At 51.8% G+C, this 14,483-nt stretch overlaps 1 protein-coding gene across 1 annotated transcript in view; it reads right to left on the bottom strand.

Moving 5' to 3' along the window:
* Positions 1 to 14,483, bottom strand: part of Slit1 (slit guidance ligand 1) — a 156,975-nt gene that overhangs the window by 41,399 nt on the left and 101,093 nt on the right. The window contains exons 5-13 of the mRNA XM_059258140.1: positions 13,416 to 13,487; positions 12,376 to 12,447; positions 11,902 to 11,973; positions 11,210 to 11,367; positions 9,761 to 9,908; positions 9,268 to 9,339; positions 8,739 to 8,810; positions 7,061 to 7,132; positions 6,075 to 6,218 (exon numbers count right to left, since the gene is read on the bottom strand). Coding sequence (XP_059114123.1) covers positions 6,075 to 6,218; positions 7,061 to 7,132; positions 8,739 to 8,810; positions 9,268 to 9,339; positions 9,761 to 9,908; positions 11,210 to 11,367; positions 11,902 to 11,973; positions 12,376 to 12,447; positions 13,416 to 13,487 — 882 coding nt within the window. The remainder of the gene's footprint in view (positions 1 to 6,074; positions 6,219 to 7,060; positions 7,133 to 8,738; positions 8,811 to 9,267; positions 9,340 to 9,760; positions 9,909 to 11,209; positions 11,368 to 11,901; positions 11,974 to 12,375; positions 12,448 to 13,415; positions 13,488 to 14,483) is intronic.

The following is a 14,483-nucleotide window of genomic DNA, read 5'->3' as shown; positions in this document are numbered from 1 at the left end:
TCTCAAAACGTAAGTGTGACCCTGGCCCAGGGTCTGTGCCCAGCTCAGTCTATACTTTGGACATCCTTTCTCCCACCCATCCCCTCCCACGTCCAGTCTTTTGGCCCTGGCTTGAGATGCTGACCGAGGTCTACCCTGGCCCAGCTTTTTCTCTCTTGCCTTTTTCAGTCCTGGCTCTTCTCATCTCCAGGTCCCTCCCCTGCTTCTGCATCCCACTCAGTAGACAATGTGATGTTGACTTGCCAGGCAGACTGGATCACTTGAAACATGGCAGGATTTGGGGTCTGCTAAGGGGCCTCCCAGCTTCCCTTCACCCCCATCTGCACTCTAGTGCCATGCCTCTGCTGGATTGATGCTCCCCTGTTCACGACCTAGGAAGACACTCCTTTCCAATCAATGTGCCAGGTCATGTGGTACAGCAGAATGAGAGGTTTTTGAGTGTAAAACAACCTAAAAAACTTGAACTGCCCACGGGAACAAGTGGTTTCGCTACAAACATAAGTTTTGACATAGATTTGTGTGTATAGGTGTGTGCTGTGCTGGAGAATGAGTCTGGGGCTTCATGCAAAGCTAGGTAAGTACTCTACCACTGAGCAACATCCCAGCCTCAAACGGATGTCCTTAACAATTTCTAGGGGCAGGCAGCTGGAAAGAACAGGACATTCTCCAGTATTAAAGGCATATGTGGGCACATGTGCCCCTCTGCCATACACTGACTGAAGCAGACACTCTGACAGTGGAAAGACAAACAGCTCTGAGTTTCTTCATGAGTAAGGAATGGCAGGGAGAAGTCTCTGGGGACAGAGGCTCTCATCTGCAACATTTACCATTAAGGAAATTTGGGTTTTAAAGCCACAACAAAACACCACTTCATACCCACAGCATGGTTACAATCAGACAATGTCAAAGGAAAAATAATACAGATGCCGATGAGGGTGTAAGGACTCCGGATGGCACGTGACACTGTGGAGGAGGGAGTGTGCCCGGCTACAGCCGCTGTGAGACGCCCTGGCAGCTCAGCTTCTTGACTAACAGTGAACCCACTCTGTGACCAGTGACTGAGAGAAATGAGAACACTGATGTATGGGGAGCTGTAAGCCAGCATTGGGCAGCAGCAATGTTCACTGTAGCTTCAACTTCTGGAAAGTGCTGCTGGGAAAGAACCCAAATGTCTTTCAACCAGGTGGGGTGAACAAGACGTGGCTACTCTGATACCCTGAAACAGTATTTGTCAATGACAAAAGACACTCCTCTGTCCATTTTCTTGTGAGTCAAATCAAGGATGAAATACACAAGATGCAAAACCTCCAAAACATTATGCTATGTGAAAAAAGTCAGTTATGAAAAGTGGCCTCCTGTATGAAATGACCAGAAAAAGGCAGTCTCCAGATCAGAGCACAGCCTACTGGCTGCCTGGGGCTGGGCCGAATGGGTACAAGGGATCAGGAGCCTGGTGGAAACCTTCCAACACTGGACTGGGAACAGCTTTGTGGGTGTGCTGAGCTACTGAGTTGCTCACTTAGACACTCCATGCACGTAAGTTACGCCTCAATGTTGGTTTGTTAGTTTGAATTTTGAGTCAACGTCTCTATTTATCGCTCAAGCTGAGTTTGAACTCTTGGTCTCCAGTTCAACCTCATGAACAGCAGGGACCATAGGCGTGCAGTGTTTCATTTGACGTCATATGGGCGGGGAGAAAGACTGCAGCAAAACCAGTACCACAGCTCCGCAGCTTATGGACCGTGGTGCTGTGAGTGGATCCAACAACCACAGGGTGGTGAATTTCCGCCCACGCTCAGCCAAGGTGTTGGACTGGTCCACGGCTGTAGGCAGAGGAGAGGGACCGCAGCTCGGGTTTTCTTGTCTTTTGCTCTTGTTCCAAATCATAATTCTGTGGTTAATATGAGCAGGTGTTTGTGGCAGTCTGGCTTTGCTTTACAGCCTTACTGGAGTCTGTTCTACAGAAGTACAATTGAGGAAATAAGTTATTGTTAAATGAAGGGACCTGCTATTGTTCAACCTTGTGGGGGTCTCAGAACTTCCTCCATTCCAATGTCCTTATGAATAAAAATACAGCCGATAGGCCCTGCTTCCACGGGGTCACTGTTATTGAGTAACATAATGCATACAAAGAACCTGAGTCCCTCCATCCCATCCCCCACCCCAAGGCTTCCCGTGCACCAATCTAAGTCATTGCATCCCCTTAGCCTGCTTCTGCCAGAAACTCTGCCAGCTACTGAAAACAACCATCTTATTATCCATCTCTTCCCATAACCTCTAATTCCACATGCTTGGGGAGGTCCCCCATGGATGGCTCATTCCTCTCACTGACTGGAAGTAAATTAATTAGCAGGAGCCAGGCTGCAGGTGTATGTGTGAGCTTAATGAGTTTGTCCTTGTAGCTGACATCAACTGCTGAGCAGAGTCCCCAGGAAGTGGGTGTCATAACTTTAACTCCACCTGTTCAGACTCACACAAATGTTGTCTTACGCTGAGCAGCACCAGCAGGGACCACCTCGACCACAGAAGCCACAGGAGGATATCAACAGTCAGTCAGTGCCCATTATGCACAAGCTCTCTGGCCCGCACCAACACATCCAGACAGACCCCAGTGAGTAGGAGGGAGGGGACAGAGGGCCCGAGTTTAAGCAGCCAGCAAGTGAACATTTCTGTGTGGGGAAGTACCCCAGCCATGGCCTAAGCACTCTTGATTAATGGCTGACCACAGCAGCAGCAGAGAATGGAGAAGACTGGGTTCCAGCATCACCCCTGCAGGATCCTGATTCATCAACGGGTACTGAGGCTGTATTTAGTGGCTCTTCTCCCTGCTCTGACCAAGTACCAGACATCTTTCCCCCCATGGGTCTAAGAAAAGACAACGTCCACACTGGTGGGATGATATGGCAGTGGAAAGATCCAGAGAGAGTCGGGGTCACCTGAAGTAAAGAAGCAAGGAGATGAATGTCAGCCACATCCAGGGTGGGGTTTCCCATCTCAGCTAAACCTTTCTGAAAACACCTTCATAGATGAATCTAGAGGTGTGTTTCTATGGTGATTCTAAATCCAGCCAGGTGGATGCTGAAGTTAACCACCACAGAGGTCAATGGTTGTTTCATTCAAAAAAAAGGCAATCAGACAGACATCTAATGCTTCCACAATGCTCTTGCAAGAAGCAATCTGTCAGTCAGCCAATCAAACCTGAACCCGACCAAACTCCTGGATCCAATGTTCAGTCTAGAACAGCTGTTCTTAACTTGTAGATCACGACTCCTTTGGGGAGGTCAATCCAACCCTTTCACAGGGGTCATCTATCAGATAGCCTGCATATCAGATATTTATATCACAATTCATAGCAGTAGCAAAATTACAGTTATGAAGTGGCAACGAAATACTTTTACGGTTGGGGGTCACCACAGCATGAGGGACTGTATTAAAGGGTCGCAGCATTAGGAAGGTTGAGAGCCACTGGTCTAGAAGGACATATAGAGGCCAGGGGAATTTGTGACATGGTCCCATGGAGATGCCGTTTTCCAGTGTGTGACAGAGCAAATGCTGGAGTGTCACCAGTGAATGAATGACAGGGAATGAAGGCAGGGGAGGACACCTTGTTTGCAGGGGAAGTGTTCCCAGACTTGTGTGCCCAAGTATTAGTCCCCATTTTTTGCGGGGGAGGTGAAAACTTCAGGAGGAATGTCAGTTAGAAGAAAGTCACGGGGAATATCTCCTGAGGGTATTTGTTTAATTTAAAACTAAACTTATTTATTTGGAGGAGTACATATGTCATAACATGTTTGTGGAGGTCCAAGGACAACTTGTAGGAGTCAGTTCTCTCCTACCATGTGGGTCCCAGGGACTGAACTCAAGACATCAGTTTTGGTGGCAAGTGCTTTTACCTGCTGAACCATTTCACTAGCATCATAGGGCATTCTCTCTCTTGTTGCAGGATATTTGATCACACTGTGACACCCTGAGATTGTGTTAATAAAGTTAACCTTGAATCAGGGGGCGGAGCCAGTGACCAGCTGACCAGAATTAGCCATAGAGAAGCCAGGAATATGGACGGAGAAGCCGCACAGGAAGGAGTGGGGCGGGACTTAGAGATTTCGCAGTCTCTTCCATCTGGGAAGTGTGGAGAGGTCAATTGGCGGCTCCTCTGCCGCTTCTTGGATCTATCAGGTTTTCACCCCAATATTTGACTCCTGAGTCTATTAGTAATAGAACACATCTCTCTCTCTCTCTCTCTCTCTCTCTCTCTCTCTCTCTCTCTCTCTCTCTCTCTCTCCTCTCTCTGTATGTGTGTCCCTCTCTTCCCTCTCCTTCCTGCTCCTCCTCTCCTTCCTCCTCCTCTTCCTCTTTCTCCATCCTGAAGAAGCTCCTCTGCCAGATGCTCCCATCTCCATAAAGTTCTGCCCAAGGCCCAAGTGACCATGGGCTGAACAGTGAACCCTCTGAAACAAAATGAGTTGTTCTGAGCCTCTGAGCCAAAATCAGTCTTTCCTCCTCGGTTGCTTCTGTGAGGCATCTGCCACATCAAAAAGAAAAGAAACAGATGCACATCTGGAGATGAAGAATGGCCTAAGAAACACATCTGTCCTGTTGCATAGGCCACATCAAATCCTGATTCCAACAGAGAATGAGAAATTGTCTAACACTAATGAGACAGACAGAACTTCAAACACTGACTCAAATGTTTGATGATATGAAAGAACATGATTAAGTTTTTAGACACATTAACAGTCTTGCATGCTTCGTTCCCTTTGTGGTTCTGAAGTTAGAACCCAGGCCCCATGCATGTGAAGCAAGTGCTCTGACCCTGAACTATACCCCCCAGTCCTCGTAGCTACGTTAAGAATCTTTGTCTTTCAGAGATTCCAAGGCCAGGAAGAGGGGTCAGATGATGGCTGGCATTTGCTTCCAAACAGTTTGGGAGGCGTGATAAAGGGGAAATGGAGACAATCAAGACTGGGTAGGAGCTAAAGCTGGTGATGAGCTGCTTGGGACTTCACTGTCCCGCTTCTGCTATGCTATGTAAGTCTCCACAGCGAGGGAGCACAGCTCTCCACAGCGAGGGAGCACAGATCTTCACAGTGAGAGAGCACAGCTCTCCACAGCAAGGGAGCACAGCTCTCCACAGCGAGGGAGCACAACCAATGACTAGATTCGGTGCTCTCTGCTTTCTCTGTTTTCCTTCTGACCCAGTACCACCACTCTCCAGATTCACTATTACTTAATGAACTACCAGGAAAAGAAGAACGTCTTGCTGATTAAACAATATGCCATCCCTGAGAACACAGAGCTGTAGCTAGAGTTTTCCTGCCTGGCCCACAGTCAGGACAAATCTCTCTCACCTGCCAGTCCCACAGCCGCTCAGACCCAACCAAGTAAACACAGAGACTTATATTGCTTACAAACTGTATGGCCATGGCAGGCTTCTTGCTAACTGTTCTTACAGCTTAAAGTAATCCGTTTCTATTAATCTATACCTTGCCACGTGGCTCGTGGCTTACTGGCATCTTCACATGCTGTTTGTCATCGCGGCAGCTGGCAGTGTCTCTCTGACTCAGCCTTCCACTTCCCAGCTTTATTCTCCTCCTTGTCCTGCCTATACTTCCTGCCTGGCCACTGGCCAATCAGAGCAACACATTTGCCATACAGAACATCCCACAGCACAGAGCTGTCAACGTGGAAACACACTTTAGAATCCACAGACGCCATTGTCGTTGCCATTAGTAAACTCCAGCTGGCACTGAGCCAGCATTTCCGTGAGCTTATCATTATGTAAAGATCCGTTAATCTCCTAACAACTGTATGAGGATGCCCTCATTTTATGGATAGATAAAAGGAAGGCCCAGAGAAGCTAATTAACTTGTCCCAGAGTCACCCAGCCAATAAGATTCCTTCCTGGGATGTGACCCAGGATCGTCTGTCTATCCAGAGTCTGTAGATGTCTTTCCTCAGTGGGAAGCCACCTCCGTGTGCACAGTAGCCCAGGGGAGGCAGCTACTCAGACTCCAAGGTTGTAAGCCCCACCCCACCCCTGTGCTGGGGGAGAAAGAGGAAGAGAGGGTGCTCACAGTGTCTGGATGGCCCGCAGGGAGGTGAAGGTCCCCTTGGCAAGACTCTGGATCTTGTTGTCATACAGGGAGAGCAGAGAGAGGTTCTGCAGGTCTTGGAAGGCGTCGGGCCGGATGCAGTTGATCTTGTTGGCATTCAAAAGCCTGCAAGCAGAGACAGCTGGGAGGTAAAAGCATGGCAAGGCCTGAGCCCTCACATGTCCTGCACCATCCTGGCCCCGGACACTAGCGACCTCAGGCCACTCCACACTGCTTTCTCCTTCCCTGTCTGCATGCTAACTCTCCAAGTTGGCTGCAGGAGAGCACAGAGGCAGTGGGGTTCCTCCTTCCCACAATCCTGTGGGGTCCCCATGCATGCACAGGGGTGTTTTGATATAGTGTCATCCAGGTTTAGATTCCTGGCCTGAATTCTCTTGATTCCAGGAGGCAGAGCTGACCTGGGGACCCCTGCAAGAGACAGCCCTGTCCCCAAGAGCTCAGGAACACAGGTCACATCTCATGAGCCTCTGGATCCTGATACTTAACAATCAGCACTGAGCCCACCTCTGCTTCCACATCTGGTCTCAGAGCCTTACTCGGGCAGGACATCTTTATGTCCTGTCTCAGATGAGTCTTGTACCCTAAGTGTGGTATGAACTGAAGTTCCCAGAAAAAGCCACGGTGTTAAAGACTCTACAAGGCTGTGTGCCTGCTAGAACTTCATGACTGAGAAGAGTTGGAATAGTCAAAACCCAGAGACAAATTCTCTTGGATGTTCCCTGAAGAGCCGTTCACTTCCCATCTCAGAACCTGACCTGGCACCCTCAGGTACTGTAAGGTCCAATGTTTGGGCGATATTAACAGACCCATAGCTCCTACCAACCCCAAAGCTAAGACTATCATCAGACAGCATCTGCAACCTATCTCAGGGAGCAGAGAGCTGGGGTTTGCGCCTTTGGGAAGCCAGAGGGATGTGTACCCAAGGACATCCCAGAACCGTTCCTTACAGCAGCTGGAGGGTGTACAGGCCTCCAAACACACCACGGGGCAGGTCTGTGATCTTGTTGCCATAGAGGACCCTGGAGAAAAGCAGCAGAGAGGGCGGGTCAGAGGGCAGCTTTGCCAAGCCTCAGCAGGGCTCTGCAGGCCCACGGGCCTTTCACAGGCAGCCTCCCCACCAAGATGTTTACTATAGCAGCCTGCCAGCAGGCAGCAGTAATGAGTCTTCAAGCGGTCTGTCTGCAGGAGGCAGGAAGATACCCGCCCCACTAGAGACAGATTACAGCAGCTGGGATGTAACGCTGTTGCCGTGTTTATCCCTCTGCCCAGTCCCACCACCTTCCAGAGAAGTCCGCAGAAGTGCCCTTCCAAGGGACCTCACAAAAAAGTCATTCAGTCTCAGATCCAAAGGAGAGACGGTCTCCGGGCAGAGAGGATGAACACATTTTCAGAGAGACGCAGGGAAAAAATAGCCTGGCAGACAGCACGTGTGGTGGGTGGTGGGATTGCAGGGGGTGTATTTTTACACTTTGATATTTGCAAAGTTTTCCACACTGAGCATGAATGAACCTTATGTGTAATAGAGGGAGAAGGGAGCACAGTATTAAAAAAAGAAACATGTAGACAGGAATGTACTCAGGCAGACAGTGATATACTGCAGGTGCTGGAGGAACAAGGAGCATGCATTTTGTTCCCAGTGTGGTAATCAGTCAGAGTGAAAAGCCTGCATGTTGTCTCCTCAAATATAGCTTGGAGAGTCTTCCCAGAGGAGGGCATGGCAGGGGTAAAGGCCCCGTGGTGAGGACCACGCAGAGCACAGAGAAGGTGACTGGAATGGGGAAGAGCGGCAACCAGACTCGGGACTTGGTCAGATGTCTGCCTCTGGGCTGTGCTGGGAGCTGCAGGGTGAAGACGGAGTAGAGGGAGGAACTGGGCAGAAAGACAAGGCCAGAGCTGGCTACGGTGGACACAGACAACGGGGCTCATGTGTTTGATCCCAGCATACAATTTCTTATAGAGCAGGGGAATGGCTTTGACCCCAGGAGAGACAGGACTCCACTGGAAAGGGTTATTATCACCTCTAAACTGGATTGGTCCAATGTAAGGTAACCATATTCATGTCTCAGAGGAAACCAACCAACCAACAAACAAACAAACAAAAACCCTCTGCAGGCCAGGCCACAGACAGTCTGATCATCTCAGCCATGATCAGACTCATGTTCAGGCTGTCATATACAGCTGTGTGGGCTGTGCACTGCACAGCTGGATGGGCTGTATACTGAATGGCTGTATGGGCTGTGATCAGCACAGCTGTGTGGGCCTGTGTACTGAATAACTGTATGGGCTGTGCACTGCACAGCTGTGTGGGCTGTATACTGAATGGCTGTATGGGCTGTGATCGGCACAGCTGTGTGGGCTGTGCACTGCACGGCTTCATGGGCACCGTTCACAGTTGGCCTTATCATCTTGGACTCTACTCCAAAAGAAGGCATGCATAGAAGCAGCGAGCTGATTGTCTCCTTTCTTCCCTGGCAGTGAGATGTCCATCCATTCTGCTGGCAGGGCCACTAGGCCGTGCAGTCACGTGTTGGTGCTGCCCTGTGACCGAGAGCACCATAGGACTCTGAGCCACGAGGAGCTTGGCCAGCTGCAAGGCCCAGAAGACCTCGGTGGTGCTCTACTCACAGGGAATTCAAGGAGCGGAGGCCCTGGAAGGCATCGGGCGCGATCTCAGCAATCTGGTTGTTGCTCAGGTCTCTGAAAGGGAGCAGGAAGAAGGTGGCTGCATCCTGAGGCTAAAGGCCTAGTCTCTTCCACCTCCCAACCACACGGGGCACAGGGCTTCTTATTGAAGGGCCAGCTGCCCACCCAGGCAAACACCCACAGGCTGCTCTTTTTCTGTCCCTCCCGCTCAGGAAAAGACATTCTGCCTGGGCCCAGTTGCCTTCTCATTACCCTAATGGCTTCTGGCTGGAATAATAAGGTGACAAGCAGCTGCAGACATGGGCCAGGTTTGGACTCGGGTGGCCCCATCCAGACCTCACAGCCACCCTGCCACCCCACATCCCAGACGATAGCCCTGATGCAGGAAGGTCAGGCAGGCGAGCTGGGGTGGGGTGTGGCTGAGTCAAGGTCTGTCCCTAGGCTGTAAGACAGGACTGGCCCAGACTCTTCCTCCTGCCTGCTGGAGATTGCCCGGAAAGGCTTCACTCACATCCGGCGCAGCTTTCTGTAGGGAGAGAAGGCTCCTGGCGGGATGGATTTGATACCATTCAGCTCCAGGCGGCTGCAGGGAGAGGTTAGGCGTGAGAAGGCTGAGGGTCACCCTTAGTAACAAACTGTTGGACCCTGCAGCCCCTTCATCTGTGGGGCCAAAATCTGGCAAGTAGACAGATATCAACTGTGATTTGAGCCCCAGAATCCTGGCCTTCTGTGGCTGAATGGGCCCCAAGGTGATGCTATAATAAGAAGCCCACACTGGCAGCCCCATCCAACTGGGCTGGGTGTGGACCTTAAAGGGATACCCTCTCCCGGTGTTTGGGAACTTCTCAGCCTTGTACAGAGTGCGCAGCTGAGTCAAGAGACAATTTTCTCCATTTGCCATTGAATAACCTGGGGAAGCCCAGAGTGGCACCTGCCCCAGCTCTTCACTGGTGGACAGAACTTGACTGAACCGCAGGAGCTGCATCCTAGAGCCCTGCACTCACATCTCCGTCATGGTCTCAGGCAGGTTAGCTGGGATGGCGGTGAGGCCTTTGCCACGGCAATCCACAATGCCACTGCTGCAGGTGCACATGGCTGGGCAGGAGCCGGAAGAGAGGGTGCAGGTGGGTACTCGTGTGGCCTCCCCCTGGCCTGCAGAGACAGTGGGTGTGATGTCAGAGAACCCTACACGGCTGCCGCCTCTCCAGATCTGCAGCTGGGTGAGGACAGGGACAGCCTGTGGAGGGGGCTCAGTCACAGGAGCCCCACAAGGGTGCAAGAGTACACACTGATGTCCTCGGGGGCACCTGGCACTCTCTGAACTCAGGCCGAACAGAGCGGACTGCTCTCAAAGATGATTCCTATGCTAGCAATTCTGGAATTCTATCCTAGAATTCTGAAAGTCCAAACCTCTCGGCCTCCTGAGCCAGGACCCCCATATCCACAGGAGCTGGGGTCACTGAGCACCTGCTCTGTGCCCACACCATGTTTAGTACAGTCCATGCAGTTGCACACGAACCCTCCTGCAGCACCCATGGAGGAACATTTTATCATCGCCTGTGCCCACGACACTCAGTGACTAAGTGTCAGAGCCAGGGTCAAGCCCACTGTGTGATTTCAGAGTTCACACTTTTAAATACTGTGGTATAACTTACATGAGGCTCGCCATTTTAAATGCACAGCTGGTTGAAACACTACCCAGACAGGGTGCATTTCTATCCCCAAGAAGTTCCCTCTGGCCCCTCCCTTCCTTAAGGATATTGCTATTCTGAGATGCAGCACCAAAGATCTGTGGCTCTTGTTTGTGAATGTCACTTAAGCACAATCACAAGGGAGGGTCTCTTCTGTTTATAAAAACCCCTGAGAGTCACTTTGTTGAGTACTTAAGTACTTATTAAGCCCTTTTAATTGCTGAGTAGTATTCCACTTTACTATGAAAACATCATTAGTAAATCTACCCTCGAGCATGTTTTTATGTGCAACAACAAATGCATAGAACCCAGGAAGCGGCAGAGTCCTGGTGTTCCCTCTCTGGAGCCAAGGGGAGCCACAGGAGAGAGAGGGGGAACTGAGGGGGAAGGAGGGAGGTGAGGAAAGAGAGGTGACTGCATAAGGAAAAGGAGAAGGTATGGAGACTGGGAGAGAAGCGGGCAGAGTAGAGGGACAGAGGCTTAAGTGGGGGAAGGAGAGGAGTCAAGAAAGAAAACATACAGACCAAAAGAGATGGGTGAGAGCGGAGGGAAAAAGACCGGCAGCAGGAGTGGAAGATGACACCGACCAGAGGTGATGGGCAGAGAGAGGAGGTGACAGAGGGCAGGAGGTGGAGATATGATGAGTGGTTGCCGGTGCTTACCACAAGCAAGGGATGGGGCAGAAGGAAGCAGCCGTGGGGCAGATGGTGGGAGCAGGTGAAGGCCGCGCACGGCACCCGCGCGCAGGGCACCCACCTGAGCAGCTGAACTCGCTCTTCTGCACCTCTGCCACGTTGAGGCCCCGAAGGCTGGCGGGCCCGGAGCACTGGGTGAAGAGCCCGATGGTGGGCCTCTGCCTCAGCCACTGCGAGAGCCAGGCCAGGTGACAGTCACAGAACAGGTGGTTGGAGTGCAGTCGGCTGCAGGAGAACAGCAGCTCCCAGCTACAGAACTCCACCAGATCCGTCCGCAGCCACCTCCCCACTTCCCCGGGCAGGAGGACAGCAGCTCCCAGCAACAGAACTCCACCAGATCCGTCCGCAGCCACCTCCCCCCTTCCCCGGGCAGGAGGACAGCAGCTCCCAGCAACAGAACTCCACCAGATCCGTCCGCAGCCGCCTCCTCCCTTCCCCGGGCAGGAGGCCTTGGGTACTTCACTCAGGCCCAACCTAGGACTGCTCCCTGCTGCAAAGAACTCTTCCTGGCTCCCTTCTCTCCCAGCCTGCTCTATGACCTGGCTTCATCTCTCAGAGTTCACATGGTCCCTGGCCCAGATCACCCACCTCAACTTCAAGGACAAAACCAAGTCATTTGTTGTCTAAGGAAAAACCAAGCACAGGAGGTATTGGGTGCCTTTCAAGTGCAGACCCCAGGCTACCCCTGGCTGGCCTCTGGGCTGTGGAGGGCAGCCCCACCCACACGCACACCCTCTTCCCACTGCCCAGGTGACTCACAAGGTCCGAAGCTTGGGCATGTGGTTGAAACTGGACACGGGGATGGTGGTGATGTTGTTGTTGTTCAGTGTCCTGAAAGGGACAGACAGACCATTTAGCACCTGCCCAGCAAGGACTTACAGGAGACAGGACCCATCTGCTCACATAGAGGCCCTCAGGAAAGGTGTGGCAAGTTACCCAGAGGGGGAGCAGCCCTGCTCTGGGTGGGAAGGTGGAGGGGACGGTCCAGAGCCAGGCAGGTGACTGCACCCTTGCCACACCACGGACTCTAAGTCTGGGAGGACAGGGGACAGAACTGAAAAGGGCAGCTTATACACAAAGCGGGGAAGAGCCGCTTCTCAGCCTCCACAGTGGGAAGCGGCCAAACACCCCTGTCTGGGAGGACTTTGGGCAGTAGATCTACACGGCAGCTAAGGTGTGACCCTGACCCCCTGCATTGGCTCCCCAGCCACGGCCTGCCCTGGGTTTACTTACAGAACCTCTAGTCCCCGCAGGGCACGGAAGGCCCCTTCCTCGATACAGCTGATCTGGTTCTTGTCCAGCTGTCTGTAAAGCAGAGGTGAACTATAAGGAGGGGAAGATTGCCCAGAGCAGGGGGCTGAACATTTTGAAAGAGGAGAGTCATAGCATCAATCATTTGTTATGCGTGTGTCAGTCCAAAGTAGAGCTATTAATAAAAGCTGACTTCTTATTTTCAGTTAAAACAATAAATTGAAATAAAAGTCCTATTACACTGCTCTACCCAGCCCTGTATGCCCTTGGGAAGCAGGCATCCTTCCCTCACATTCTGGAGACCACCTAGAGTGTGTTGGCGGCCCACAAATGAAAGTCACCCAGGAGAAGTAGCAGCAGGGCCTGGCAGCCAGAACTCTGCTGAATGCCAAGTGAAATCCGCTAGCGCTGGCTACCTGGAGTGCTGCTTTCAGAGCGAACGGAAGCTGTGATCTGAGTTCAGTGGGAAAGAATGTGGTGATCGATTACCAATGTCTGCTACAGGCATGGGAGGGGTGTGTGTGACAAGCATGCCAGGCATTTGCCATTTCTGTTTGTAGCCAGACCTCAGGAGGTGGTAAGCCTGGACCGGAATAAATTTGAATACTAATAAACCATTGCATTTAAATAGTGCTCCACAGAGTGTATGCATTTCCACATCTCATTTCAACCTCAGAATAAGCTTGTGGAGGGCACATTGTTTTCCTGAACAATATATGGAGGTTCAGTGACACTGACTGACTTCCAGCAGCTTATGCCGTGTAACCAAAGGAGACTAAACCCAGCTCTTAACCCAAAGAATCAGAGGGCACCAGAGAACCAGAGGCTGGGAACATGTCCTGGCACCCCATGGCTCATACGCTCCTCAACCCTGTCCCCAGAGCATACCTCCTGAGCACACGCTTGGCTGTCACACAGAATCACAAGCAAGGGATGGCACTGCCAATTCCCTCTAGGGTGGCTTAGAACACAGGGTACAGACGAGGATATTGCTGGGATGGCCAACCCAGGCCTCTACTCACAGATTTTTGAGGTCTGTGGCTCCCCGGAAAGCCTTCCTGGGCACAGCCTGGAGGACATTCTCACTCAGGTCCCTGGGGAACAAACAGAAAGAGAGAGGTTACCAGTCAGGGAGGCCATGGTGAGAAGTGAGGCCAGTGGCCTCCTGGTGACCACATTCCAGCTTCTGGATGGGCTCCTGCAGCTCTGTAAACTGTGACTAAATGAACAAACCATGGAGTTAGATAGGAGCTTTCTGTCCTGACAGACAGACACTCTGTCCCCAGCCACCTCCCCTCTGGGCAGAGGATGGTTAGAGAGAAACTCCCAGTAGCTGTGATCCGCTCTAGCAGGCCCCCCCCCATGACTGGCTGAACCCCAGCTGCATAGGAGGGGGCTCTCCATGGCCCTTGGTTGTTCTTGGCTTCCTCTTGGTTTTGCTGGCGAGGGAGCTGTCACTGCTGGAGGAGACGGATCCAAGTATCCCACCCAGTCATGACCTAGGCTGGGTCTAATTCCACATCTACTCTGGGGGATTGCAGACAGCAGAGCACAGGGAAGCCTGGACCCCCTGGGGACCAGGCCACAGCCCAGAGCACCACGCAGCCCTAGCTGGCTCCCTGCCATCACCCATGACCCCAGCAACTGCAGGAGAACCCCAGGCTTGACCCCCCCCCCCCAACCCTCTGCAACTACTGCAGAACTCAGATCACCAGCTCTCCTTTTTGTCTTGTTTGTTTGTTTGTTTGTTTGTTTTGGGGGGCAACTAATGATACAGCCATCCGTGGGCAATTAAAGGATGCTCAAGAGAAATGTCTGCGGGAAGTGAGGACCCCTAAGAGCCCTGTGGAAAGGAGGGATAGAACGTGTTAACACTAGATGTTCCTGCACCCACATAGTGTTAGACACTCCATTACACTGCTTCTCCTCTTCTTCTCCTGTGTGAAATGCATGGACTGGACCAAATGCTCTCTAAGCACCCCACCAATGGGGTCCCCCACATGTGAGGGCTCAGAGACACACGCTGTGGCCTGAGTGTTGTATACCTCTACCCATTCCTGTGTTGGAGCCTAGTTACAGAAATGGTGGTG

Source organism: Peromyscus eremicus, chromosome 1 (genome assembly GCF_949786415.1).
Source record: "Peromyscus eremicus chromosome 1, PerEre_H2_v1, whole genome shotgun sequence".
Classification (NCBI taxonomy): Eukaryota; Metazoa; Chordata; class Mammalia; order Rodentia; family Cricetidae; genus Peromyscus; species Peromyscus eremicus.
The sequence above is the reverse complement of the archived record's forward strand: the minus strand, read 5'-3'. Positions and strand labels throughout refer to the sequence as shown.